Source organism: Eretmochelys imbricata, chromosome 24 (assembly GCF_965152235.1).
Source record: "Eretmochelys imbricata isolate rEreImb1 chromosome 24, rEreImb1.hap1, whole genome shotgun sequence".
Taxonomy (NCBI): Eukaryota; Metazoa; Chordata; order Testudines; family Cheloniidae; genus Eretmochelys; species Eretmochelys imbricata.
The window spans coordinates 21050065-21076357 of NC_135595.1; the positions used below are offsets into that span (position 1 = coordinate 21050065).

The 26293-nt window shown below is 63.7% G+C and overlaps 1 protein-coding gene across 2 annotated transcripts; it reads left to right on the forward strand.

Moving 5' to 3' along the window:
• The first annotated feature begins 7330 nt into the window (after nt 1-7330).
• Nucleotides 7331-22419, forward strand: LOC144279395 (cell adhesion molecule CEACAM8-like). 2 transcript variants are annotated; one of them, XM_077840883.1, is made up of 5 exons: nt 7332-7547; nt 8406-8774; nt 19484-19533; nt 20381-20412; nt 21638-21812. In XM_077840883.1, the coding sequence occupies exons 1-5, from the start codon at nt 7478-7480 to the stop codon at nt 21762-21764; spliced, it is 648 nt and encodes a 215-aa protein (XP_077697009.1). In that variant the 5' UTR covers nt 7332-7477; the 3' UTR covers nt 21765-21812. The 2 variants fall into 2 exon arrangements, with proteins under 2 accessions (XP_077697008.1, XP_077697009.1); XM_077840882.1 differs by lacking the exon at nt 19484-19533 and having other exon boundaries at nt 7331-7547; nt 21638-22419.
• The last annotated feature ends 3874 nt before the right edge of the window (nt 22420-26293 follow it).

The window sequence follows — 26293 nt, forward strand, 5'->3', positions numbered from 1 at the left end:
CCAGGGAGCAGGTCAGTGCTGGGAGCAGAGTCACAGAAGCAGCCTGCAGAGCAGACCTGTCCTGGGAGTGGAGCTGCAGCAGCCAGAGCCAGAGGGGCCAGAGAAGCAGCCCAGGGAGCTGGAGGCAGAGCAGCAGCCATGCAGAGGCCGAGTGGTGGAGCTGGGGCTGGAGCAGTCCGGAGCTGGGTGCGGTGAGCAGCTGGGGAGAGCGAGGGGGACCCTGGGCAGCAGGCCCAGCACAGGGAGACGCCTCAGCCAGGAGGCTCTGCAGGCCAGGCTTGGATCGTAACCCTGACAGGGCGGGGGTGACACTGGGCAGAAGGGTCCTACCACTTAGAGCCTGAGAGCGTGAGGCCACCACCAGAGCAAGTGTCCAACCCACAGCATCCCTGCAGCACGGTCAGGGCCTGAGCAGGAGGCCTGGGACTTACAAGGAGCAGACTGGGAACTGCCCTGACGTTCCAGAGGCACTCTTTGTGATGTTCCCTGCCACAGAGTGGGCTGATGTGTTTCCTTTAACCTTTCCCATTTCCCCTTATTCTTTTTAAAATTAATTGTTGATTAAATTACTTGCATTTGCTTTAACTTGTATGTAATGGTCAGTGGGTCAGAGAAGTGCCCAGGGCAGAGAGAGTACCCTGGAGTGGGGACACACTAGCCCCTGTCCTAGGTGACCACAGCAGGGTTGGGGGTCAAGCCCCCCAGGAATCCTGGGCCCAGCCTTGTTGGGGTTACGAGGACTCTGCCAGACAGAAGAGTGGAAGGGGAGTCCTCAAGGAAAGGGAGGCCACTGGGTAAAGGAAGTGGGAGCGAGGACTCAGATCCTTTCGCTAGCCCACTTCACCGGCGTCGTGCAGAAGCCAGGAAAGTTCCCCACAATAGCGGGACTAATCCCCTGCTTACAACCAGATTCTAAAAAAAAAAGAACTTTATTATAAAGAAAAAAAAGTAAAAGAAGCACCTCTGTAAAACCAGGATGGAAGGTAATTTTACAGGGTAATCAGATTCAAAACACAGAGGATTCCCCTCTGGGCAAAACTTTAAAGTTACAAAAAACAGGGATAAACCTCCCTCTAAGCACAGGGAAAATTCACAAGCTAAAACAAAAGATACTCCAATGCATTTCCTTGCTATTTGTTTGTTCCTGTAATTTTAGACGGATCATTCACTAGTAGCTGGATTACTTGCTTGGTCTCTCTGTCTCCCGAGAGAACAAACACAGCTCAAAACAAAAACCTTCCCCCACAGATTTCAAAGTATCTTCCCCATTATTGGTCCTTTTGGTCAGGTGCTAACCAGGTTACCTGAGCTTATCAACCCTTTACAGGTAAAGGAGGGATTTTATACGACCCTTAGCTGTATGTTTATGACACGGGGAGAAAGGTGAGATGCCCTCCACTGGCTCCGCTCAGGGCCCCGGGGACGGGCAGCTAGAGGGGCAGCAGCAGCCCTTTGGCCAGGCCCGGCTGCCGGCATCGGCTCGGGATCCCGCGGCACCGCTGCTGTCTGCGGCCGTGATGCTGGCCCCGTCTCCCCCGGCCCTGGGGGTGACGCCCTGCGGGAGAGACGGAGAGTGGGGGGGCTTAGCAGGGGTGTCTCCTGCCTTCCCCCAGCTAGACCCCAGACCCCCCTTCCCCTCAATGCCAGACCCCAAGCCTTCTCCCTTCCCCTCAATGCCAGACCCCAATCCCTGCATCCCATCCCAATCTCAAACCTCCTCTCTGCACCCCATTACCAGACCCCAGTCCATCCTCTTCTTCCCCTCAGTGTCAGATCCCAATCTCAAACCCGACCTCATCCCCTGCCCCATTCTGCGCACTGTTACCAGACCCAAGACCTGCACCCCACCCCGTCTGACACGCCATTCTCTGCACCCTGTTACCAGAGCCCAATCCCTCCCCTCTTCTCCTCAATCCCATCCCCCAATCCTTGCCCCCCTCCACCTCAGCCCCAAACCCCATTCCTTGCACCCTGTAATGAGACTCAAATCCCCGTCCCTCGTTCCCTGGTGCCGTTCTCTGCCTCTGTCGTTACTAGCCCCTAACTCTACCCCTGCCCCGTTAGCAGATCCCATTCCCTGGCCGTGCTCCCCCAACCCCCCCCCCCCACCCCCCACCCCCAACGCTGGGAGCGGCTCTCACCCCTGCCTTGGCCATGGGGGACGATGCCGTCACACGGGCACAGCCCATTGTGTCTGGCCCCAACCCCGAGGTCTCCTGCGAGCTGGCGCCGTGATCCCGACCAGCCTGAAATGACAGGAGACATCACATGGGGGGGGTGGCTCCTCCCCAACCCAACTTCACCCCATGACAAGGGACACTGACCTGGACAGTCACAGAGTCCTGCTCCGGTCGCGCGCTGTCTGGTGGGGTTCAGCTCCCCCTCCGCTCCTTGTCCACCACCTGCGTCAGACAGGAGAAGGGAAGCTAACCCCTCCCCCGGTGCTGAGATGCAGCCCCTCTGGGGTGGGGCGTGGGGGCTGTTTATACAGGGACCCCCTTGCCCGGTGCTGAGGTGCAGCTGGTTCTGGGGTGGGGCGTGGGGGCTGTTTACACAGGGCCCCCTTGCCCGGTGCTGAGGTGCAGCTGGCTCTGGGGTGGGGCGTGGGGGCTGTTTATACAGGGACCCCCTTGCCCGGTGCTGAGGTGCAGCTGGCTCTGGGGTGGGGCGTGGGGGCTGTTTATACAGGGACCCCCTTGCCCGGTGCTGAGGTGCAGCTGGCTCTGGGGTGGGGCGTGGGGGCTGTTTACACAGGGCCCCCTTGCCCAGTGCTGAGGTGCAGCAGGCTCTGGGGTGGGGCGTGGGGGCTGTTTACACAGGACCCCCTTTCCCGGTGCTGAGGTGCAGCTGGCTCTGGGGTGGGGCGTGGGGGCTGTTTACACAGGGCCCCGTCCCCTCTCACCTGGCACATGGGGCGAGCAGGCTGTGATGGTTACAGACAGCAGCAGCGGGAGGAGGCACAGGATTCGGTCCATTTTGGCAGCGCTGCTTGGGGCTCGCGCAGCCTTTATACCCCCGGGGCTGCCAGCCCGGCGCCCATTGGCTGCGGTTTGGGCCAGCGGGAGGGACCCATTGTCCTGTCACCCTGACGACTGATGGGAACCGAGCAGGAAGGATTAGTGCAGAACGGTAACTTTTGGGCCAATTCCCAGAGCATGCAAGTGCCCCAGGGCTTCCCCATTCCAGAGCCTTCCTGGCACCCCGGGCACCCCCCAGCTCGGGGAAATGAGAGTCAGAGCTGGAATAGAACCCAGGAGTCCTGGCCCCCAGCCCCACCCCTGGGTCTAACCCACTAGTCCCCACTCTCCTCCCAGCGCTGGAATAGAACCCAGGAGTCCTGGCTCCCAGCCCCACCCCAGGTTTAACCCACTAGCCCCCACTCCCCTCCCAGAGCTGGACTAGAACCCAGGAGTCCTGGCTCCCAGCCCCACCCCCGGGTCTAACCCACTAGCCCCCACTCCCCTCCCAGAGCTGGAATAGAACCCAGGAGTCCTGGCCCCCAGCCCCACCCCCGGGTCTAACCCACTGGCTCCCACTCCCCTCCCAGCGCTGGAATAGAACCCAGGAGTCCTGGCCCCCAGCCCCACCCCCGGGTCTAACCCACTGGCTCCCACTCCCCTCCCAGCGCTGGAATAGAACCCAGGAGTCCTAGGACACCCTGTTCCCCAGGAGTTGCATTGGGGGAACACAGGGCCCGCCCAGGGCGAGACAGGGAACCCGCTTGATGATCCAGGAGGGACACAGCATAAACCCCACGCCCTGGGTGCTGCCACCCCCCTCGTGCCCATTCTCCCGCTCCCCCCTGGGTGCCGCCACCCCCCTCGTGCCCATTCTCCCACTCCCCCCGGGTGCCGCCACCCCCCTCGTGCCCATTCTCCCTCTCCCCCCGGGTGCCGCCACCCCCCTCGTGCCCATTCTCCCTCTCCCCCTGGGTGCCGCCACCCCCCTCGTGCCCATTCTCCCTCTCCCCCTGGGTGCCGCCACCCCCCTCGTGCCCATTCTCCCGCTCCCCCCTGGCTGCCGCCACCCCCCTCGTGCCCATTCTCCCTCTCCCCCCTGGGTGCTGCCACCCCCCTCGTGCCCATTCTCCCTCTCCCCCCTGGGTGGCGCTGTGGGACTGTGGCTCCAGGTACCTCTGCAGCAGCAGGTTGGGGGGTTCCCAGGCTAGGGGTCCGCTGTGCTCCCTGGAGGGGATCGGTGGAAGGATCTGAACCCCTGTTTCCCCCTCCCCAGGGCATGGGGCACAGAGCAAATAACCCCCCAGAGGGAACCCCCCCACCCGGTCCCGGTGCCACCCGGAGTCTGGGGCCAGCCCCCAGCTGGCGCAGGCTGCCTCAGCCAGGGGTGGGAAGACTGCAGGGGGCATGAGGGGCAGTGGGTGCCCCAGGGTGCACTCAGGGGGGCTGGGCTTCCCAGGTGGGGCCTGGGGGGGCCTGGGGTGTGCAGAGCTGGGGACACCCGGAGGGCTGGGGGTGGGGTGGCAGGGGCACCCGGGGGTTGGGGCTGTATCCTATTTGGAGTGGGGGACTTTTGGGCTCAGACACGTCACGCATTGGGGGTGGGGGGTCAGTGCATGGGAACTGAAATGGGAGGAACCCCCCCACCCCTCCGGTTCCCTGGAAACAAAACCCCAGGGCCCCCAGCCGGGGGAGGGGGGAAGATCCTGCCCCCCCACCCCCATGCAGGGCCCCTCCCACCGGACAGCTCCGTGCCCGCTGTGTGAGTCAGCACAGAACCATCCCAGGCAAGTCTGGGCCTGGCCAGCCCCTGGGCGTCGCCTGGGGCATGGGGGCCCGCCGTTTACAGCACGAATGTGTCTGTCACAGCGCGCCTAGAGACCCCACCGAGATCGGGGCCCATCGCGCCATCGCTGCACAGACCCCGAGTGAGATCAGGGCCCCGTCATGCCGGGAAGTGCCCAGAACCCCCAAAGGGAGATTAGCACCCCATCACGCCTGGCGCTGCTCAGCCCCCGAGACTGAGATCGGGGCCCCATGGTGCCGGGCGCTGCACAGAACCCCCCAGACTGAGATCGGGGCCCCGTGGTGCCGGGCGCTGCACAGACCCCCCCAGACTGAGATCGGGGCCCCATGGTGCCGGGCGCTGCACAGACCCCCCCAGACTGAGATCGGGGCCCCGTGGTGCCGGGCGCTGCCCAGACCCCCCCGGACTGAGATCGGGGCCCCGTGGTGCCGGGCGCTGCCCAGACCCCCCCGGACTGAGATCGGGGCCCCGTGGTGCCGGGCGCTGCCCAGACCCCCCCGGACTGAGATCGGGGCCCCGTGGTGCCGGGCGCTGCCCAGACCCCCCCGGACTGAGATCGGGGCCCCGTGGTGCCGGGCGCTGCCCAGACCCCCCCGGACTGAGATCGGGGCCCCGTGGTGCCGGGCGCTGCCCAGACCCCCCCGGACTGAAATCGGGGCCCCGTGGTGCAGGGCGCTGCACAGACCCCCCCAGACTGAGATCGGGGCCCCGTGGTGCCAGGCGCTGCCCAGACCCCCCCGGACTGAGATCGGGGCCCCGTGGTGCCGGGCGCTGCACAGACCCCCCCAGACTGAGATCGGGGCCCCGTGGTGCCGGGCGCTGCCCAGACCCCCCCGGACTGATATCGGGGCCCCCGGTGCCAGGCGCTGCACAGACCCTGATGGAGATATGGCTCCCCGTTGTGCGGGGCGTTGCACTGACACCGGCTAAGGTCAGGCCCCATCGCTCTGGTCACTGCACAAAGAGAGATCGGGCCCCCTGCCCCCCATTGTACTGGGTGCTGCACAGACCCAGACTGGGCAAGTGTGTCTCTCTGTGAGTGTGGCCCCACGTGCTGACACACCTGTGCTGAGTGTGACTCTCTGCCGGTCCGATCTGGGCCAGCCACAGCGTGCGGGGTCCCCTGAGTTATCCCCGAGACCCGGTACTGAACAGAAGAGCGGCCCGACTGGGTCAGAGCAAAGGTCCATCTACCCAGTGTCCTGTCTGCCCACAGCGGCCAGTGCTGGGTGCGCCCGAGGGAATGACCAGACCCGGGAATTGCCCAGTGATCCATCTCCTGTCGCCCATTCATCGGTGGACCTGTCCTCCATGAATTTATCCAGTTCTTTTTTGAACCCTGTTATGGTATTGGCCTTCACCACATCCTCTGGCAGGGAGTTCCACAGGTTGACTGTGCGTTGTGTGAAAAAATACTTTACTTTTGTTTGTTTTAAACCTGCTGCCTGTTAGTTTCAGTTGGTGGCCGCTAGTCCGTGTGTTGTGACAAGGAGTAAATACCACGTCCTTATCTCCTCTCTCCACACCAGTCATGATTGCATGTATCCGCCCTTAGCCGTCTCTTTTCCAAGCTGAAAAGGCCCACTCTTATTCATCTCTCCTCACATGGCAGCCCTTCCATCCCCCTCATCATTTTTGTTGCCCTTTTCTGAACCTTTTCCAATTCCAGTATCTCTTTTTTGCGATGGGGCGACCGGATCTGCACAGCTCCCAGCTGCCCCTGCCCTAGAGCGGGACCCACAGGTGCAGGGACACAAACAGCTGGGCAGGTGGGAGGGGCTGTGTCACGGAGTCCCCCGGGCGATGCTCTGGAACTGCTCCCCATGAAGCCAGTCAGAACACTAGGGAAGTCTCCTCTCGGGGAGCAGCCTGTCTGCAGGACACACAGCTCACCCGGCTCCACCTTCCGGGGTCAGACCTCAGAGCATTCAGCCTCCTCTGCCCCTCCGTGTGCTTCCCACAGTGAGTCTGCCCAGGCGGGGTCCTGGGGAAGCCAGAGGGTCCTGCCCCCCAACTCTGCAGTCAGACGTGACTCTCAGCCAGCCAGGAAAACAGAGGTTTATTAGACGACAGGGACATGGTCTAACACAGAGCTTGTAGGTGCAGAGAACAGGACCCCTCAGCTGGGTCCATTTTGGGGGGCAGTGAGCCAGACAACCCTGTCTGCCCTTCACTCCAGCCAGCCCCAAACTGAAACTCCCTCCAGCCCCTCCTCCTCTGGGCTTTGTCCCTTTCCCGGGCCAGGAGGTCACCTGATTCCTTTGTTCTCCAGCCCTTTAGCTCTCACCTTGCAGGGGGGAAGGGCCCAGGCCATCAGTGGCCAGGAAACAGGGTGTCGGCCATTCTCTGTGTCCAGACCCCTGCACACACCTGCCCTGTAGGGCTCTGCAATGATCATACACCCTTACCCAACCCCCTAGATACTTAAGAACTGCCTAAGGGAAACTGAGGCACCCCCACACTATTCAGAGGAAACATTAAGAACAGTCCCACTTCGTCACAGGCTGGCTCGGAGTTAGCCCTGCCCCCAGAGAGGGGGAGGAGGGTGGGGACCAGAGCTGTCTCGTCCCCACCCCGCCTGGCCAGAGTCTCAGTCAGGGAGCCCCGGCAGCTGGCACAGCTGCTCCAGAGAACCCAGGCGTCCGGTGGGGTACCCACACTCGGCTCTCTCCAAGGCCAGGGCAGGCAGCGATCCCCGGGGAGGAGAAGGGCCATGGGGCGTCTGTCTGGGAGCTGGGACCCCCCCGCATGGGGCGGCCCCTGGAAAGGGCTGCTGCTGGCAGGTGAGAGCAGGGCATGGGGGGCGGGCTTGGCAGCTTTGGGGCAGAGGGTGGGGGTCACCCCTTCGGGGGTGTTAGTCCCAGGACGGGGTCCCCTGTGGCCCCCCAGGGAGCCTACCCCCGCCCCCGTCTGCCTGACAGCTGCTGTTTGCATTGTTCTTGGGTGTCTGGTCGGATCCTGGCCTCAGGGAGACCAATCACCCGACTGTAATCTGCCTGCCTGCCTGTCCATCCCCACACACCTACCTATCCCCACCCCACCCCTCTCTCTGTCTGTCTCCCCGGGCCCAGCCCCCAGTGGGGGGATATTGTGTCCCATGGACAGCTCCGATTCGCACCCTCCGGGCTCTGGGCATTTTCTCACCAGATTTCCCTGCCCGTAGCTGCGTCCCAGGGGACTCCCCCCCCCCGCCCCAGCTCATCCCCCCTCTTTCCTGTCCCAGTGGGATGGGGGCGCCAGCCCTCCCCCACTTACCCCGCGCTCTAACCCCACCCTGACCTGGGGGTGTCAGAGCCGGGGGGGTCACATGTTTGACTCAGCGGCTTTGGGGATGCCCCCCATCTCCATGGAGCCGTCGGCAGCTCCTGCCCCCCCCGCCCGATCCGCACCCCGCCCTCTGCTCTGCGACTGGGGAGCGACGGCTGGAGCCCGGGGCGGTTCCCCCGGCCGGGGGTTGGGTCTGGAGGCCGGGCAGGGACCGGCCCAGGGTCTGCCCCGGGCCCCGCGCTCTCTGGCCGGGTGTAGCCGGGCGGCTGGTCCCCCCTGGGCGGGCACTCGCTACTTGTGTCCCCCCCAGACCCCGACTGACCCCCCGCGCCCCGGCCCCTCGCTGCCCAGCTGAGACTCTCCTTCCCCCGCAGCCTCCGTCCTGGGCTCCTGCCTCCAGCCGGCGCCGGCCCAGACCCCGCTGACCATCGTCCTCACCCCGCCGAGCCCCGCGGTGGGAGGGGGCGTCAGCCTGGCCCCCCAGAATCCGCCACAGGACTTCGTGTCCTGCATCTGGTACCGATCAGCGACCACGGATCCAAGCAGCCGGATCCTCACCTACTTCCCAGGAACACCCCCCGTCCAGACCAACGACTCGGCCCACACGGGGCGGGAGACAGCGGGGCCGGACTGCGCCCTGCACATCGCGGGGTTAAGGCTCAATGACACCGGGAGCTACACGGTGGATATTCAGAGCCCGACTAGCCCTGGCCTCACCACCACAGTGCATCTGCCAGTCTCTGGTAAGTGCCACCCCCGGGCCCTGCCCCTTCCCCGTCCCCGCCCCAGCGATGGGCTCTGGGCCTCTCCCCCGGGGATGAGCCTGGCTGGGACATTGGGGGAACCCGCCCCCAAACACAGACACCGTGGGGTAGCCTGGGACTCCCTGCCCCTTGATTCTCCTGGGAGATGGTGCCCCCCAGAAATGTGGGGCTCTGGGTCCCCCCCGTCCTGCCTCTCCCTGACGTGCCAGCAGTGTGGGATTGAGCCTCACTGGACATAGGGGGATCCCTGGGCTTCCCAGCACCCCCAGAACCCGCCGTTCCCACCGATGCCCGTTCAGGGTCCAGGGTGAAATGGATTTGCTGGGTCCCAGCTCGGTTTCTGGCCCCTGAGTAGGATCCAGCCCCTCACTGGCAGCAGTGGCAAAGGGGCCAAGGGCTGGGCCAGAGACCCTGAGATCCCCTGGGGTTTGGGGCACACTCTGGTGAGGGAGGCTATGTGTGTTGTGGGGGGAGCTCTCCCTCATGCCACCTGCATCGGCCCTGCTCTGGGCACGGAGGGGTCAAGCTCTGGGGCCGCAGTTCCCCCAGGGTCTCTGGTGCCCCCAGCCCGCCCTGGTGTCTGCAGTGTCCCCCTGCCTGTCCCAGCCTCTCCAGCTCCCCCTGGTGTCCCTAGCACCCCCCACCCCATCCTGGTATCCCAGTGCCCTCCCACCCCACTGCCTCCTGCCCACCACAGCCTCTCCGGGCCCCCCTAGTGTCTCCCCCCATCCCGACATCTCTGCCTTGCCAGCCTGAGTGAGCATTAACCTGCCGGGGGAGAAGCGTCTCCATGGCAGAGCCGGGTCGTGCTGCCCCGGGGAGCTGGCTCTGACGGCTCTGCCTGGGGGGGGGGACGGGCTGCAGGCGGGGGCGTGGGGGTGGGGAGGGGGACAGGCTGCACCATCACAAGTCCCTGTTCACGGCGCTCTGGGACGTGGCCCCTGGCGCTGGGGGGAGGGAAACGGCTGGCCCTGGGGGGCAGTGGAGGGGGGGTGGTTTCAGGGCATGGGAGGAGGGTCCAGGCTGGGTGTGAGGGGGTGGTGTCCCATGATGGGGGGGAGTCCGGTTTGGGGAAGGGGGTCTGTGCTTGGGGTTCGGAGGCACATCTGTGCCAGGGAGTGCCAGGGCCCCGCTCCCTGTGTGTGACCAGTGCTGGTGTGACACCCGCTCTTGAGCGCTGGGGTATTTGAAAGGGGCAGATTCACCCCTTCTCCCTCTGGCTCCATGGGGAGCTGGGGCTCTCTGGGACCCTCCCCCAGCCTCATCCGTGTGTCCTCACCTCGGGCCAGGATCGGGGCACCAGGGCTCGAGATCAAGGTTCTGTATTTGGCTGGTGGTTCCCACCCCAGACTCTGGGCCCCCCAGACCCCCTGCATCCCCAGGTGTCCATGGGCTGCCGTTCCCTCTGGGGCGGTTCTCTCTAGCACACCCTGCCCCCCTGCCGCTGGAGTCCATCTTGCAGTGTGATCAGTGCAAAGATCTTCACACACCCTAGTGCAAGCCCCGCCCCCTGGCTCGCACCATGTGATTCTCAGTCTCAGTTCCCCTCCCACTTTGGGGGGAGGAGCACGCTCACAGGACCTGATCCTGGTCCCACTTGCCTCAGTCCAGCGCTGCTGCCCAGTCCCCAGTGGGAGTGCGGGTGGGATCGGGAGATTGACGGGGGCTGTGGGACAAGTATCAGGGGTGCAGGAGCCCCCTCCCGTGCCACCATAGAGCCAGTGCCCATCACTGTTTGGAAGCCAGGAGCTGTCGTCACGTTGTGCCTCAGTTTCCAGGGGCACGTGGGGCCTGTTTGTGTTTTCTACCCCCCCCCCCCACACACACACATGATAACTGGGGGCAGAGGGAGCCCTGCTGCTGTGGATGATGGGGGACCCCTGGGAGGTGACTGCCAGGACTCCCCATCCCTGGTTAATCACCATGGGGCCCGTTCCCAGCAGCTGCTTGCCCAGGGAAGTAGCCGCAGAAAGAAGTTGTGTCTCTGAGCAGCCGGCCCGTCTGCTTTCAGAGGGGGCCGGGGGGGCAGGCTCTTGCGTGTCCCTGTGCGGATCCTGAGATGGTGCGAGGGCGGCTGGACTCCTCGTGCCAGGTGTTGGAGGGGGGAGAGCGCTGCCCCCCCCGAGCCCTCTGTCCCGTCCACCCCTTCTGCTGGCTCTGCCCCAGGCGGGGTGCGCAGACCCTGCCCGGTGGAGTTCGCTGACACCGTAGCTCTCGTCTGCGTGTCCTCCCCTTGCCCCGGCGCCAGGCTGGCTGAGGGCCAGGCAGCCCCCTGGCTGGGCGAGTGCCTGGCGCTGATCCCGGACAGCCGCACCCTCACCCTGGCCAGCGTCACCTGAGGTCACACCAGGGCCTGGTCGTGCGAAGCCTCCAGCCGGGTCAGCACCAGCGACCTCATCTCCATCGACTCGCTCTGAGAGTATCCCCGGCTGTGCCTCAGCCTCCCGGCTCCCCCTGCTCTGTCGGGCCCCTCACCGGGGCATCTGGGCTCCGGGCTCCAGCCTCCTCTGGCCTGGTCTGCTTTCTCCTGGGTAGCCCCGGAGATCTCTCTGCGCCGCTTCCCTGGGAGGGAACCTTCCTGCTCTATGTGCCCATCGACTGCCCCCTGGGCCTGCTGCCCCGTGGGACTCAGCAAAGAACCTGGAGTTTCATCTTTCTGTGGTTGTGGGAGCCCGGACTCCTGGGTTCGATTCCCAGCTCTGCCGCTGACTCCCTGGGTGCCCTTGGGCCAGTCCCTGCCGCTCTCCAGCCCTCGGTTCCCAGCTGTAACATGGAGAGTGATCCTGCCTTTGGCCGCTTAGCCTGAGAGCCCTTCAGGGCAGGGGCCGTCTCCCTGTGTCTGTGCAGCGCCTGGCGCGAGGGGCCCTGGTCTGGGTTGAGGTCTGAGCAGCACCCAGCCCGACGGAGCCCTGGTCTGGGTTGGGGTCTGGGCGGCGCCCAGTGCGAGGGGCCCTGATCTGGGTCGGGGTCTGGGCGGTGCCCGGTGCGACGGGCCCCTGGTCTCAGCTGGGGTCTGAGGGGCACCCGGAACAATCAGCCACTGTGTGTTACCATAATCCAGGTAACAGATCAACCTGCTAAAACACAATGGACCAAATCCATCCCTGGTGTAGGGTAGCTCTGCCCCAGGGCAGTTCTCCAGCACAGGCCACACAGCCCTGCCAGCCCCGCAGCCGAAGCACATCTGGCTGGAGGCTGACAGCCCCTGCCTGCCCCCAGAGCCCCCCAGCCCGACCCCTTGCCCCGTAGCACAGAAGCCCTGCAGCACGGCCAGGGCTGGGAAGCTGCAAACCCCTGTTTTCCTGGGGAGCATCTGGCCGGATGAAGGGAGGGAGCGTGGGGCCCCCCGATGGGCTGAGTCTGGGGTGGGAACCCTGGGCGGGGTCTGATGGGAAGAGCTGGGAGAGCAGCGGGGGTGGGGGGTCCTTGCCCCACAGCAGAGACGCTGGAGCCCCTCCCTCTGTGAGCCTGGTCCCACCTCCCCCCAGAATCGCTTCTGTGGCTCTTCTCTGCCCCTGATTTAGTGACCAGGGGATCAGTCGTCACAGAGCCCAGCAGCTCAGCAGGGGGCTTATAACCACCCGTATCAGCCTCTGGAGACGCTTCAGACCATCCCTCACCCGGGCCTGACGGGTACTTGAGCCAGCTCACGGATCAGCCCCGAGTTAGCCGTCGATCGAGGGATCTTCCCATAGCGCAGGAGCGGGGGTTTCGCCCTCCAATCTGGTTCCCACTGTGTTCCTTCAGGAGGCCGGGTCCCTGGGCCCTGGGGCAGCCCTGGGCATTGGCGCCAGCTCTGGGTATTTGGTGCTGGGTGCTGGGGCTCTCCCTGCCCTGTGGAGGTGCGCGACCATCCTGTGTTTGCTCCATTCGGGCCTGACCCCCGTGATCAGCCCCGATCAGCAGCTCTACGCGGCGGGCTCTAATCTGAGCCTGCCCTGGGTCGCGGACACTAACCTGGCCGTGGGGGGCGCGTGGTGTCACGGTGGGATGCAGACCCAGGAAGAGGGGCCGCTGTCCGAGTTCCTGATCCTCAGTCTCTCTGTGAACCCCTCGGGCACAGAAACCCCAGAGCCGGCAGCGTCCTCACGCGCTGCTACGACAGGGCCGACCTGGAGATCGCGGTGCTGGGTGAGCAGCCGGGCACCGTGCCCCTCGCCTGCCTCTGTCTTGGGCACGTGGGGTGCTGGGGCTCTGTCAGTCTGGCCAGCCGGCGCTCAGCTGCCCCGGGTCTGTCCTGTCTCCAGCCAGGCTCCCTGTCTGCGTGGGACGTCCCCTGTCACTCCCTGCACCGACCCCATGGGTCAGCATCGTCCCCCGCGCGCTGGGATCTCCCTGTCTCTGCAGCCAGGGCTCTGGGGCTGGCCTGGATCCACCCCTCAGGCTCTGTTCTCTGGGGGACGCTCCCGCCTGTCTCCAGTCTGGATCCAACCGTGCCCTGTCACCATCTTCCAGCCCTGCTGTCCACGCTGCCCTTTCAGCAGCCGGGCCCGGGGCTCCAGTCTGAGACTCGTTCCCGCGTCGCTGGCCCCGTCTCTCCTGACGCGGGATCCGAAGCCGGACTGTGGCCCGTTGATGAATGACCCCGTCGCTCTGCATTGCCTGCGCCTTGCCCCCAACACCCCGTCTGCCATCAGCCGGGTCGGTGCGGCTCTGTCCTGCCCCCTCGCCACCCCTCGGGGCCGTCCTCTCCCTCCCTCACTGCGCCGATATCGCCCATCCGCGCAGGGGGTGCCGGCTCTCTTGGGCTCTCCCCAGCACCTGCTCTTCCCTCCTGGCCAGGCCTGGTCTAACCCCCGAGCGTCTGTGCTTCGCCAGAGCTGCATCAGCCGTCAGCCGGTCACTCGTTCCACCGGCCGCTCCCATCAGCGCCTCGTGCGCCCGCTCTCGCCGGCTCTGCACCCAGCGCCGGCTCTCTCGGTGCCCGGTCAGTTCCCGTTTCACCCCCGTGGGGTCTCTTCTCCGTGGGCCGTTCCCAGGTGTCCGGAATCTGGATCGTCCATCGCTCCGGATTCCATTCCTCAGCGCAGCCCGCGCTGCCGTCTCTGCCTGTCTGTGCCCAGCGCCTGGGCTCCGCCCTCAATTTGCTCTGCCGAGACCACCCCAGCCCGGCTCTAGTGTACATTTGGCTTTTCAGTGAGCTCCAGGTGAGCGGCTCCGGCTCCGGCTCTGAGCTCCAGGTCACCAATCTCTGCGTCAGCCACTCTGGGAATTACACTTGTGTGGCCAACACTGTCCTCCCCCTCAGCTCAAGGAACGCCACCCTGGAGATCCAAGTTCAGGGTGAGGAGCGGGCACCGTGCCCCCACGATGGCCTCAGTCTACTGGCAAACTGAGCCCTGGGAGCTGCATCACTGTCTGTCCAGCCGGTGCCCCAGTAACACCAGATCTGTCCTGTCTCCAGCCGGGCTCCCTGTCTGCATGGGACGTCCCCTGTCCCCTGTCCCTCTGTGCACCAGCCCCGCGGGTCAGCACCGTTCCTGCACCCTGGGCCCTCCCTGTCTCTGAAGCCGATCCCACTCCCCGCACTGGGCGCTCTCAGCTATTTTACTGTCTGTCCAGCCACATCCCCCTGCGCTCTGGTCCTGTCCAGCTTCCTGCCTGTCTCCTGTCGCTCACTGCCCCGACCTGGCAGCCGTGCAGCTCATGGACCTTGGAAGTGGACCAAAACGATCATGAGATCGGCGTGTAAATCACAAGATGTAAATCGAGCTCCTGGTTGGGGCCGTGTCTTCACTGTCTGGATCCGGGGTCTTGACTGGATGCGATTTCCCCCATGCCTGCCATGCCCATGGCTCTGCATGCCCCCCATCCCCCTTTCTCCAGTTTCCCCCCATCCCCCCCCCCATGCCAGGTGCTCTGTGCTCCCCCATCTCCGGGTCCCACACTCGGTTGCTCATGTCAGCGAAGCGCTGGGCGTTTATTGGAAGTGGCTTGTTTCCCCCATGCACTGAGATCCCGGCACCTCTGGCTGTTTGGCAGGGGTCAGGGCTTAGAGGATCCCCAGGGGAGAGCTGTATGGGCAGGGGGACCGCTGCAGGATTCGTACGGCTCGGGGAGGCGGGATGCCAGCCACATGGGCGCCTGCCGTGTGCCCGCCCTGGCTTTGCATCCCAGCCAGACGTGCCGTGTCTTTGATGGATGCCAGGGACTTTGTCCCGTGGCTCCACTCCCTGCCCGGGGCAGCCCTGCCGGGGGAGGGGAGCTGCACCTGCCCAGCTGCTTCCTCCTTCGCTCTTTGTTTGTGCCGACATTTGCCGTTTATTTCCTTGTGCGAGTGTCTCCCTGTCAGCCGCCCCCACCCAGCGCCACCAGCTCCCAGCGGGGGATGGTGTCACGGAGCCCCAGGCCCCCTGCTGCGCCCCCAGCTCCGGAGCAGCCCCTCGAGGGACCCTGCGATGTGCCAGACCCCCAGGGGTCCCCCTTGTCGTGCTGGCTGGAGCGGCTCCCCACTGCGAGTGCCAGTCTCCGGCAGAGTGTCAGAAAACAGGGCAGACCCCCCAGCTGGCGGTGTGCTCGGTGATTAGATTTCCCCCGCCCAGTAACGAGTGTGCACTCCCGCATCACTGCAGCAGGGTTTCCAAGGAGCCAATCTTCCCACCCCGCAAACTGGGCTGCGTGAGGAGAGGTTATTAAACCCCAGAGTCACCCCCTTGGGTCACTCCCGACCCAAAGGCCCGTCACTTACCCCGGTCAGTGGATGCTTTTCACCTCACCCCAAAGACAATGCTGGGGCCACTGTCTCGACTAAACTACCCAAAGATTTCCCAGCTGCAGACGAGTTACTGCCAGGCTCACGCAGGTGCCGTACATCACAGCGACTCCGGGTTTGTCGGTCCAGTGGCAGCCGGGCTGCATGCTCTGCTCGTTTTCCGTACGTCTCTCAGCGTGGCCCAAAAGGGTCCTGGGACCTCTGTCCTGTGGCTCCGAATTCTTCAGGCCCAAGACGCAGGATCTTTCCCTTAGCCCCGTGTTTATAGATCTTCTTCCCGGGCGAGCGACAAGCTGCCGGGCCCTTCGCCCACGTGGGCGCGGGTGAGCAGCCAGCGCAGGCAGGCTGGGCATTTCCACTCTCCCTCGACGGCTCCTGCTTTGGAGTTAACAGGCTGCTTCACTGGCAATTCTGAGGCCTCGACCCCGCTTGCTGGGAAAGGCCCTGTAAATACCATGTGATAGAAACGACCTTCCTTAGGTCTCAGGCAGTTTCGCACCTCAGGTGAAGTCCCACCTAAACGCCGAGACACCTGTGATTGGGGGCCAGTGACGTGCAGGGTAACGTCTCATGAACCAACACGCTACAGATCAGTGCAGACAAGACACCGACGTCTCCCTTTAATCTACACCTGCGAGTGAACGGCTTGGACGCACCAGGACCTCTTGACAGCCCTTCGTCGCTGCACCGTAGCCTGAGCTGATCTGTCTGGTTAGACAGCGTCACACCCCTCTTCCCCTCCCCGGCCCCCTCCCCATGCCTCCGAAACCCCCCTACCCCCCAGCGTCTTCACGAAGTGCTGCAGACAAGCCCTGAGCCAGTTCCCAGGTGAGAAACCCCGGGCACCTGTTTATACCTTGCTCTGCTGGTGCCCTCACCACTTCCTCTCTGTGTGGACGGGCCAGACTCCACCAGGATAGACCCCCCCAGGACCCATCGGCCTGACCCTCGGGTCCCCTCTGACCCTGACGTGTGTCTCCAACTCCGTCCCAGCCCCGAGCTGTCGCTGGGTTCTCAATGGCACCGACACTAATGAGAACAGGAGCAACTTGATGTTTAACCTCACGAGCTTAGATCACCAGGGCACGTACGAGAGCCAGGCTCACAACCCCGTCACCGGCCTCACGGCGAGTGCAGAGATCGTGGTGGAGGGAGAGGAGCCGGGCACCGCGCCCCACACTCACTTGTCTGTCCAGCCGGCGCCCTGGCTACTCCGGATCTGTCCTGTCCCCAGCCGGGCTCCCTGTCTGCATGGGACGTCCCCTGTCGCCTGTCACTCCGTGCACCAACCCGGGGGGGGGAAGAAGCTCGGAGGGGGACAGGGGGATGCGGGGGTGCCCTGAGGGAAGAATGGGAGGGGATGTTCCTGGCCCCCCCGGGCAGGGGGTACAGGCTGGAGGGGTTTCCTTGGCCCTGCCGCTGGAGTCCGGACGCCCCCTCCCCATTCGGACTCTCGTGGGTCGTGGGGAGATCTGGGGCTGTGAGGCACTTGCTGAGCTATGGGGCTGGGTGGGAATATGGGGCAGCACTAGGCTGGGGGCTGGCCCCCTCGCTCCACTGAGTCTCCCCGATCTCCCCGGGGTCAGTGAGATCGGCTCTGGCTGACTGCTCATGGTGTGCCCCCTCGGCCTGGGTCTGGGATGGGCAGCTCTGTCCGGGTCAGAGGGGACGGCAAGGACCTGGCACAGGGCTGTGCCCACGGGGCGTCCGGTGGCACCAAGAGACCTGTGGGGTCGCGACCTTGAGTCCGGCCTGAACTGTCACGGGATCGGCTTGAAAATCCTGCTGTCGGGCCGGAGCCTGGGAGCCGGAGCGTCACTCTCCCTTCGAACCACAGCCGAGAGTCTCCCAAAAATCACAGGACTCCGGGAGCCAGAGCATCAGGGAGGCACCAATAACTGAGACTCGACGCTGGGGAGAGGGACCCTCTGCCAGACCCCAGAAGGTGACTGCCCGTCTCCGCAGCTCTGCATAGGGCAAAGGACACTGCAGGACCTTCCCACAACCTCACAGGGTGGCAACCCCAGCACCCTAGCCCCAGTCCCGCAGGACAGCAGCCCCGATCCCGCATGGAGGGGCAGGGACACACGGTAACGCTCTCTCTGTTCCCTGCACAGAAATGCTCTCAGGCCCACGGTGACGCCAAACCAAACCCAGGTGCCGGAGAACGGGACCTTCACCCTCACGTGTAACAGCTCCCCCCGTGCCGACACCCTGCTCTGGCTCCGGGACGGGGCGTCCCTTGCGCCCAGTGACCGGCTGGGGCTGTCCCCTGACAACCGGACCCTCACGGTGCTGGGTGTCACCCAGGGCGACGCCGGCGCCTACCAGTGTGAGATCAGGAAGCCCGTCAGCACCGACCGCAGCGAGCCCAGCACCGTGACGGTGGCCTGTGAGTAACTGCAGCCCCGTCCCCCGGCCACGCTGCCCCCGGCCCTGCCGGCATCGCCCAGCCGCGGAGATGCAGCCATCTCTGGGGTGGGGCACTGGGGCTGTTAATACGGGGATCTCTCACGGGTGCCATCCGTCTACTGACCCTGTCTCTCTCTGTGTAGACGGGCCAGACTCTGCCACGATAGACGCACCAGGACCCGACACGCCCCTGGGGACCCCTCTGACCCTGTTGTGCGTCGCCAACTCCATCCCAGCGCCGAGCTACGGCTGGGTTCTCAATGCCACTGCCACTAACGAGAACAGGAGCAACTTGTGTCCCGGAGTCCCCGGGCGATGCTCTGGAACTGCTCCCTAGAAAGCCAGGCAGGACTCTGGGGAAGTCTCCTCTGCAGGACACACAGCTCCCCCGGCTCCCACTCTGGGTCTGACCTCGGAGCATTCAGCCTCCTCTGCCCCTCCGTGCTCTTCCCACGGCCAGTCCGCTCAGGCGGGGCTCCTGGGGCAGCCAGAGGGTTCTGCCCCCCAATTTCGCAGTCAGACGTGACTCTCAGCCAGCCAGGAAAACAGAGGTTTATTAGACGACAGGGACATGGTCTAACACAGAGCTTGTAGGTGCAGAGAACAGGACCCCTCAGTCAGGTCTGTCTTGGGGGGCAGGGAGGCCAAAGCCCCATCTGGGCCCCCCTCCATTTCCCCAGCCAGCTCCAAACTGAAACTCTCCTGCCCCTCCTCTCGCCTTTTTCTCTTTCCCTGGTCAGGAGGCCACCTGATCTCTTTGTTCTCCAGCCCCTTCAGTTGGCACCTTTGCAGAGGAGCGGCCCAGGCCATCAGTGGCCAGGAAACAGGGTGTCGGCCATTATCTGTGTCCAGACCCCTGCTCAGGGGACCCCTGGCTGAGCTGCCCCCAATGTCTCTGAGGGTGGAGGGGCAGCTGGCGGTTCCAGCCCCCAGGGCCTCACGTTGGGCACCAAGAGAGAGCAGCATTGGGAAGCCTTGGACATGGCGGGGGGTCATGCCTGGACTCCCTGATACACCTCCTTTTTCTCCCCCCGAATCTCTTCCAGACTCAACTTCATCGCTGGGATCGTCATCGGGTCGCTGGCCGGGGTGGCGTTGCTCGGGGGCCTGCTCTACTTTCTGCTCTGGGGTCCCTGGGGCTGGGGGCTGCCCCGAGTACTCGTGAGGAGAGGGGTTGTGAGCTGCCCCTGGGTGCTGGAGGGGGTCACTCTCTCTGCCCCCCAGCCCAGGTCTCTGCACTTCAGGGTCTCTGCTTGTCACTCGCTCTGTAGTGAAGGGTCCTTCCACCTCTCTGCCCCCCAGGATGGGATCTCGCCCCACACGCTTCTTGGAAACAGTGTCAGGTCTCCTAGGATCCAGTCCCTGCCCAGGCTGGCATCCAGCGCCCTGAGCCACCCCGGAGCTACCCATCCCTGCAGGGAGAGCCAGGGGCTGAGTGTGGGGCACATCCCGGAGGGAGCAGCCCACATTGTGGGGAAGCCGGCTGGTTGCTGCCCCCGTCCCTGGCGTGGGGGACGGCGCAATTCTCCCCCCCGGCGTCATGTGGAATCTGCTGTTTCCCCAGGGGGCCCAAGCAGCGCCCGCCCGTCGGAGGCCAGGCCGCGCCCGCCCACAGTAAGTAGCAGCCCCGCCCCTCGCAGCTGCATGCCATGTGCCGCGTGGGCGGGGCCTGTGAGCTGTGTGGGCGGGGCCTGCTAGCTGTGTGGGCGGGGCCTGCACCGCTGCCAGTGCTGCTGTCACTCCCCCATGCCACAGTGTGATGGACGGCCAAGCCCCGGGGCATGATGGGAAACTCCCCGGCCAGACAGGAAGTGACATCGCAGCCACCCCAGTTTCCAAGAGCCCGTCTGGGATTCTCTTCCCCCGGGCTGGGTCCCGGGTCCCCCATGGCTGCTCTGGGCTGTGGGTGTCGCGGGCTCCGGGTGCCCCCCACCCCCGGTGTCGGGAACTTCGGGAGCAACTGCGGAGATGGGGTGAGGGGGCACTTGGGGCCTGGGGTTCCCTGCTTCTCCGATCCCCCCACCCCCTTTCCTCTGTCAGCCCCCCCTTGCTCCCCTCCCTCCCCAACCCAACCCAACCCAACCCACTGGTGCTGGGAATCGGGGACTGCACCGCGGAGACACGGGCTGGGGGTCACGTGGCCAACGGGTTCCCTGCTTATTTTCCCTCCCCATCCCCCCCCCGCTTCTCCACTCCCCTCATGCCCGCTTCCCCTTTCCTTCCCTCCCCTCCTCCTCCCCCTCCTGGGTTCACCACCCTGGTGCAAGGAGCCCCCCACCCTGAGGACCCCACGCCGGCTGCAGCCGCTAACCCAGCTGGTCCTGCTTTGCCTGCTGGCACTAACTCTGCATGGGCCCTGCTGCCCCTGGGGGGTGGGTCACTGCTTGGCTGGGGGGGGGGGGCCTGCGCCCCGGGACTGTCATGTTTCTAACCCCGTCTGTCTCCTGTCTCTGTCCTTCAGACCAGGGTGTCGATGACAACAAACCTACCTTGGTAAGGAGCCTTCATGTCCAGCCGCAGGACTCCTGGGTTCTATCCTGCTGGTGGGAGGGGAGGGGAGCAGGGGGGTGTAAGGATGCTGGTTCTGGTGGGACCCAAGTGAGCGTACCAATTCAGGATAAAGTGCTTAAAGCAGGGCAGTTACAGCCCGAGGCTGGAGTTTTTCCACCCCTCAGGCAAACTAACCAGCCAGCCGGAACGAGGAGGACTAACACGGCTAGTACTCTGAAATCATCCAGCCAGAGAGGACTTAGGTCTCGCCCCACTGGCTAACCACAAGTCACACAAGCAATTCCCTCCGACACCCCAGTTTCCCAGTATCCCCACCAGTGCCACTCATTATGGGGACAAACGGTGATGAAAACCAACACCCCAGTAAAAGAACAAAGGTTCCCTCGATCCCAAAGGACCCAGACCCAGACCCAGGTCAATATACAAATCTGATCTTACCCACAAATCACGCTGTTGCCAATCCTTCCACTGAATGCATCCGATGAAGTGAGCTGGAGAACATCCCCAGCTGGGATGGGTCCTTCAGTCCTTTCTTCAGAGTTTCTGTTTGTAGCCAAGTCCCTCCAGAGGTCGGAAACAGGACTGAAGACCAGATGGAGGAGCTGCAGCACCTTTGTGTAGTCTCTTGCCATGTGGTCTCTGCTTTCTGTGTCCCAAGGACAATCTGTCCATCCCATGGCCTGGAAAAACCCCAGAGTCCTGTCCATAGGCAGGGCCCTGCCTGCCTGGCTGAGTCCCCAGGCATGTCTGCCTTCTCTCAGTGGGTCAGGTGTGTCGCTGATGGTCCTTAATGGGCCGTCCAGCAGGCTGGGCAGAGCTGACCCCAACTTGTCTGGGGTGTCACCCAGAAGCACAGCACGAGTTTGAAATACAGACAGGACAGAGCCAGTTCTTACAGCTTTAAATACAAAAATGATACACGCACACAGACAGCATCACCCTAACCAGCCAACCATAAGCTTGTCTTAGACGCCTCCTTTGACCCCTTTATACAAGATTTGGTGCCACTACAGGACTTTGGTTGCATCTATACGGTCCCAGCTTATGTCAATAACGTCACAGGGGGCTGGGAGCCAGGACTCCTGGGTTCTATCTCTGGCCCTGGCAGGGGAGTGGGGTCTGGTGGTTAGAGCAGGGGGGGCTGGGAGCCAGGACTCCTGGGTTCTCTCCCTGGTGCAGTCCTTGATCTGGCTTTCCTGTCTTCCAGGGTAACGAAGATATTCAGGATTGTACACCAGCCTTCACCGCAGGAGACCAGAAGCCGCTGCCCGGGCCCCAGCCCCGCCCCAGAGAGCGGCACCGTCTACTCGGAAATCAGAAAGAAATTACTGTGATTTGCTTGGGACTCTCGGGAATTACTGCACCCCCCCCACCCCTCCCACCCCCACCCCCACCCAGGGGAGCATCTGCCGCACCCCCCCCCATGCAGGACTTGCTGGGGGGCAGCTCCAGTCCCACCTACCCCCTCCCCCCCATGCAGGGTCACTGCTCACTGGGCACAATGAGTGTGGTCCCCTCCCCGGGTGAGAGCCGTCAGGACTCCTGAGGGGCTCTGGGAGGGGAGGGGGGTCGAGTGGTTAGAGCAGGGGGCTGGGAGCCAGGACTCCTGGGTTCACCTCTGCTTTGCACAGGGGTCGGGGCTGGAGGGGGTGTGCTATGCAGAGGGGGATGGTCGGTGTGTGGGGCTGAAGGATAACAGGTGACACCCCCACCCCAGGCCGCGCTGTCGGTGCTGGCTGGCGCGGGGTGTGGATCTGGGCAGCCCCGGGGCAGGGGTGAGGCAGTGAGTCACCCCATAGCATCTCAGCCCACAGCTCTGTGCCCCCCAGCTCCACCCCAGCTCTCCGCGTGCCCCTCCCCAAGCCTGCTGCTGTCGGACAGCCTCCAAGGTGCAGGGCGGTTGTGTTGCTCGGGGGTGGGGGTGCGATGATTGTGCGGGGTGGGGGGTGTCACTCGCAGCGGGTGGGACTGGCTGACTGGGGGGGTTGTACCGTGATTGACGCTGTTTGTAATAAAACAAAATGTCAAAACTGCCCCCACGACAGCCCGGTGTGAGGGGGGAGGGCAGAGACGGGCCGACGCTGGGGGTGGGACACGGGGACATGGCACAAGCAGACACGGACACGGGGACACGCAGGTCCTGGGTGTGGGGACACACAGACGGACACAGGGATGGGAGGACACTGGGGCGACAGACAGACACACGGACAGCGACACGGGACGGGCAGGACCCCGGGCACAGGACGGGCTGGTCGCCGGGTCCCCGCCCCAGGCACGGGGCTCGTGTCCGGTTGGACTCAGGGGCTCGGCCGGTGGGAGCCGGCGCTGGGGGTAACGGGGCGCCGTTCCCTGGCCGCAGGGATGAGCTCAGTGCGCTCACGCCCCAGCAAGCGCCGAAGGGGACAGAACCGGGGGACGGTTCCAGGCGTGACCCCAAGGCCCCCCCCAGCGTTGCCCACGGCTGAGCTCGGTGCAGGCCGGCTGGGGGGGTCTCCGTGGACGCCCCTTTGGCTGCTGCAGGGCCGTGACCTGGCGCTCCAGGGACCTGCTGAGGAAGGGTCCTGGGGAGCGTCTCACCAGCAGCAGCTGGGCCAGGACAAGCCCCTCCAGCCCCCCACCCGGTCGCTTTGGGCCAAACAACCCCCCCCTCCGCCCCGTTCATCCTGGGCCCATATTGATGTGACGGGAGGTGTCAACCAAGGTGCAGACGGCCAGCTGGGGGGAAGGGAGGCCATTGCCCCCTGCCCCCCGCAAGGAAGAGCCGTTCAGCTGAGGGCGTTTCCCCTGCTGTGACCCAGAGTGGGGCAGGGCAGGGGAAGGGCCCCACTCAGCCCCACACCAGGGACTGAGTCACACGGGCCTGGGGTGAACTGCCAGGAGCCTGGGGCTGATACAGAAGGCCTGTCCTCACACACCCCCATGCACCCCCCACCGCCCCCCAATAACCCCCCCACAGCCCCATACACCCCCCCACACCCCATACACACCATAACCCCCCCCACACCCCCCACAACACACACACCATAAACCCCCCGTCACGGAGTCCCTGGGCGATGCTCTGGAACTGTGTCATGGAGTGTGGGGGAGTCCAGGCCCTGCACCCCTCTTCCTGCGATTCACCGTGACTCTCCGCTAGCCAGTAAAACAGAAGGTTTATTGGACAACAGGAACAGTCCCAAACAGAGCTTGTGGGTACAACCAGGACCCCTTAGTCAAGTCCTTCGGGGGGCCAGGGAGCTTAGACCCCAGCCCTGGGGTTCCCTGTGTTCCTCCACCCAGCCCCAAACTGAAACTAACCCCCCCCAGCAGCTCTCTCCTGCAGCCTGTCTTCACATTCCTGGCAGAGGTGTCACCTCCCCCTCCCGGCTCAGGTGACAGGCTCTCAGGTCTCCCATCCCCAGGGCACATTCCCAGGTCAACACTCCCCCCTCCCTGCTGCCTCACAGAAGGACATTGTAACCCTGTGCAGAAAGAGAGGGTTGCGCATTGGAAAGTTCACCAAAGCAGAGTTAATTGTGCAGCTGGAGGAGGATGACCGCTCTAAGGAGCAGATTCCTGACCCCAAATGGGGCTATAGCAGGATCTGGGAGCAGCTGGAGTGGGAGCCAGGCACCCCCAAGACTCCTGTCCCCAACCAGACGGGGGTCTTCAAGATCAGGTTCCCCATCCGGGGATTGGAGACGGACGGGATTGGAGCTGAGTGCGAGAGAGCAAGAGGACTGTGAGAGACAGCGAGAGCCCGAGAAAGAGCTGCAGAAGCAGCAGCAGCATGAACTGGCGGTGGGGGAGCGGAGAGGCCTAGGGGACCTCCCAGGGGTGAGTGGGGATAGACCCCGGGGGGCCAGTTCTGCAGGGAACCTCGAGACTAAATTGCTGCCCCTGTTAAGGAGGGGCGGGGATGTGGATTCCCACCTCACTGCCTTTGAGCAGGCTGGAGATTTGAACCAGGGGGACCCTGCGGAAAAGCCCTGGTGTCTAGCTCCCTTGCTGGGTCCCAAGGCCACAGACTCCGTCAGCCAGATGGGTGGGGAGGTGGACAGGCTCCCACTCCTGACCTATATGTCTGTGTGGAGTTTCCTGGGGCCAGGCCCCTCGAACCCCCAGTGGGAGCGGATGGTGATGGTCAATGGGGAGACATTCCTGGGGTGGCGAGATCCTGGCACAGAGAGAACTGGTGTCAGGCCCTGGGTGGTGCAGCCTCAGAGGCTGAGGGGCTGGGTGAGCTGGGTGAGGGTCCCAGGGACGAAGCCCCTCGCCCTGCCTATGGCCCAGATCCCTGTGCAGACCCAGGAGGGGTGGGGCTCGCTGGTCGTTGGGTTCTCCAGGACACCAGCTGCGAGACCCTGTTGTGGGGTGACTGTGTCTCTTTGGGACAGGATCCAGGCCCTGCTCCTGTAACTGCCAAGGGTGTGAATTTGAATCCAGGGAACCAATCGGCGGAGAGGGAAAGGGTCAGTGAAAATGCAGATGACCTGGCTGGCAGCAGGGAGGAGCGGCCAGGTTCAGGCTACCTGCCTGCCTGTAACCAGACCCCTGGGGCTCCCCGCCCCCCTTGCACACTGGAGAGGGGGCTCCCGCTGGTTCTGATGCAGTGAGGAAAGCAACGAGCTCGCTGCCTACCCCCACTGGGACAGCAAGGGCAGCGCTGAGCACAGGGGGAGCTGAGACCCCAGCTGAGGGGGGGAGAGACAGGCAGGGCAGGGGATCCATTGGGAGTGGCAAGGTGCTGGGTAAGGAAAGTCTGGATGAGCCCAGGCAGCCTTGTGAGCTGATGGCTTTGTCTAGTCAGCAGGGTGGGAAGGCTTTTGTTCAATATCTTCATAAATGATCTGGAGGATGGTGTGGATTGCACTCTCAGCAAATTTGCGGATGATACTAAACTGGGAGGAGTGGTAGATACGCTGGAGGGGAGGGATAGGATACAGAAGGACCTAGACAAATTGGAGGATTGGGCCAAAAGAAATCTGATGAGGTTCAATAAGGATAAGTGCAGGGTCCAGCACTTAGGATGGAAGAATCCAATGCACCGCTACAGACTAGGGACCGAATGGCTAGGCAGCAGTTCTGCAGAGAAGGACCTAGGGGTGACAGTGGACGAGAAGCTGGATATGAGTCAGCAGTGTGCCCTTGTTGCCAAGAAGGCCAATGGCATTTTGGGATGTATAAGTAGGGGCATTGCCAGCAGATCGAGGGACGTGATCGTTCCCCTCTATTCGACATTGGTGAGGCCTCATCTGGAGTACTGTATCCAGTTTTGGGCCCCACACTACAAGAAGGATGTGGATAAATTGGAGAGAGTCCAGCGTAGGTCAACAAAAATGATTAGGGGTCTAGAACACATGACTTATGAGGAGAGGCTGAGGGAGCTGGGATTGTTTAGCCTGCAGAAGAGAAGAATGAGGGGGGATTTGATAGCTGCTTTCAACTACCTGAAAGGGGGTTCCAAAGAGGATGGCTCTAGACTGTTCTCAATGGTAGCAGATGACAGAACGAGGAGTAATGGTCTCAAGTTGCAGTGGGGGAGGTTTAGATTGGATATTAGGAAAAACTTTTTCACTAAGAGGATGGTGAAACACTGGAATGCGTTACCTAGGGAGGTGGTAGAATCTCCTTCCTTAGAGGTTTTTAAGGTCAGGCTTGACAAAGCCCTGGCTGGGATGATTTAACTGGGAATTGGTCCTGCTTCGAGCAGGGGGTTGGACTAGATGACCTTCAGGGGTCCCTTCCAACCCTGATATTCTATGATTCTATGATTCTATAAGGCGAGGAGAGTGGAAGATGAGTGGCCCTGGACCTTACCTGTTAGCTGGGTGGAGAATTGGGACAGTGAAGGAAACGTGGCTGTGTCTGTCAGGGGTATTGA

Coding starts and splice junctions, on each gene's coding strand:
- LOC144279395 (XM_077840882.1), top strand. CDS start 7,478: ATGGGGCGTCTGTCTGGGAGCTGGGACCCCCCCGCATGGGGCGGCCCC. Junction 7,548..8,405: donor GAAAGGGCTGCTGCTGGCAG/GTGAGAGCAGGG, acceptor CTTCCCCCGCAG/CCTCCGTCCTGGGCTCCTGC. Junction 8,775..20,380: donor AGTGCATCTGCCAGTCTCTG/GTAAGTGCCACC, acceptor TCTGTCCTTCAG/ACCAGGGTGTCGATGACAAC.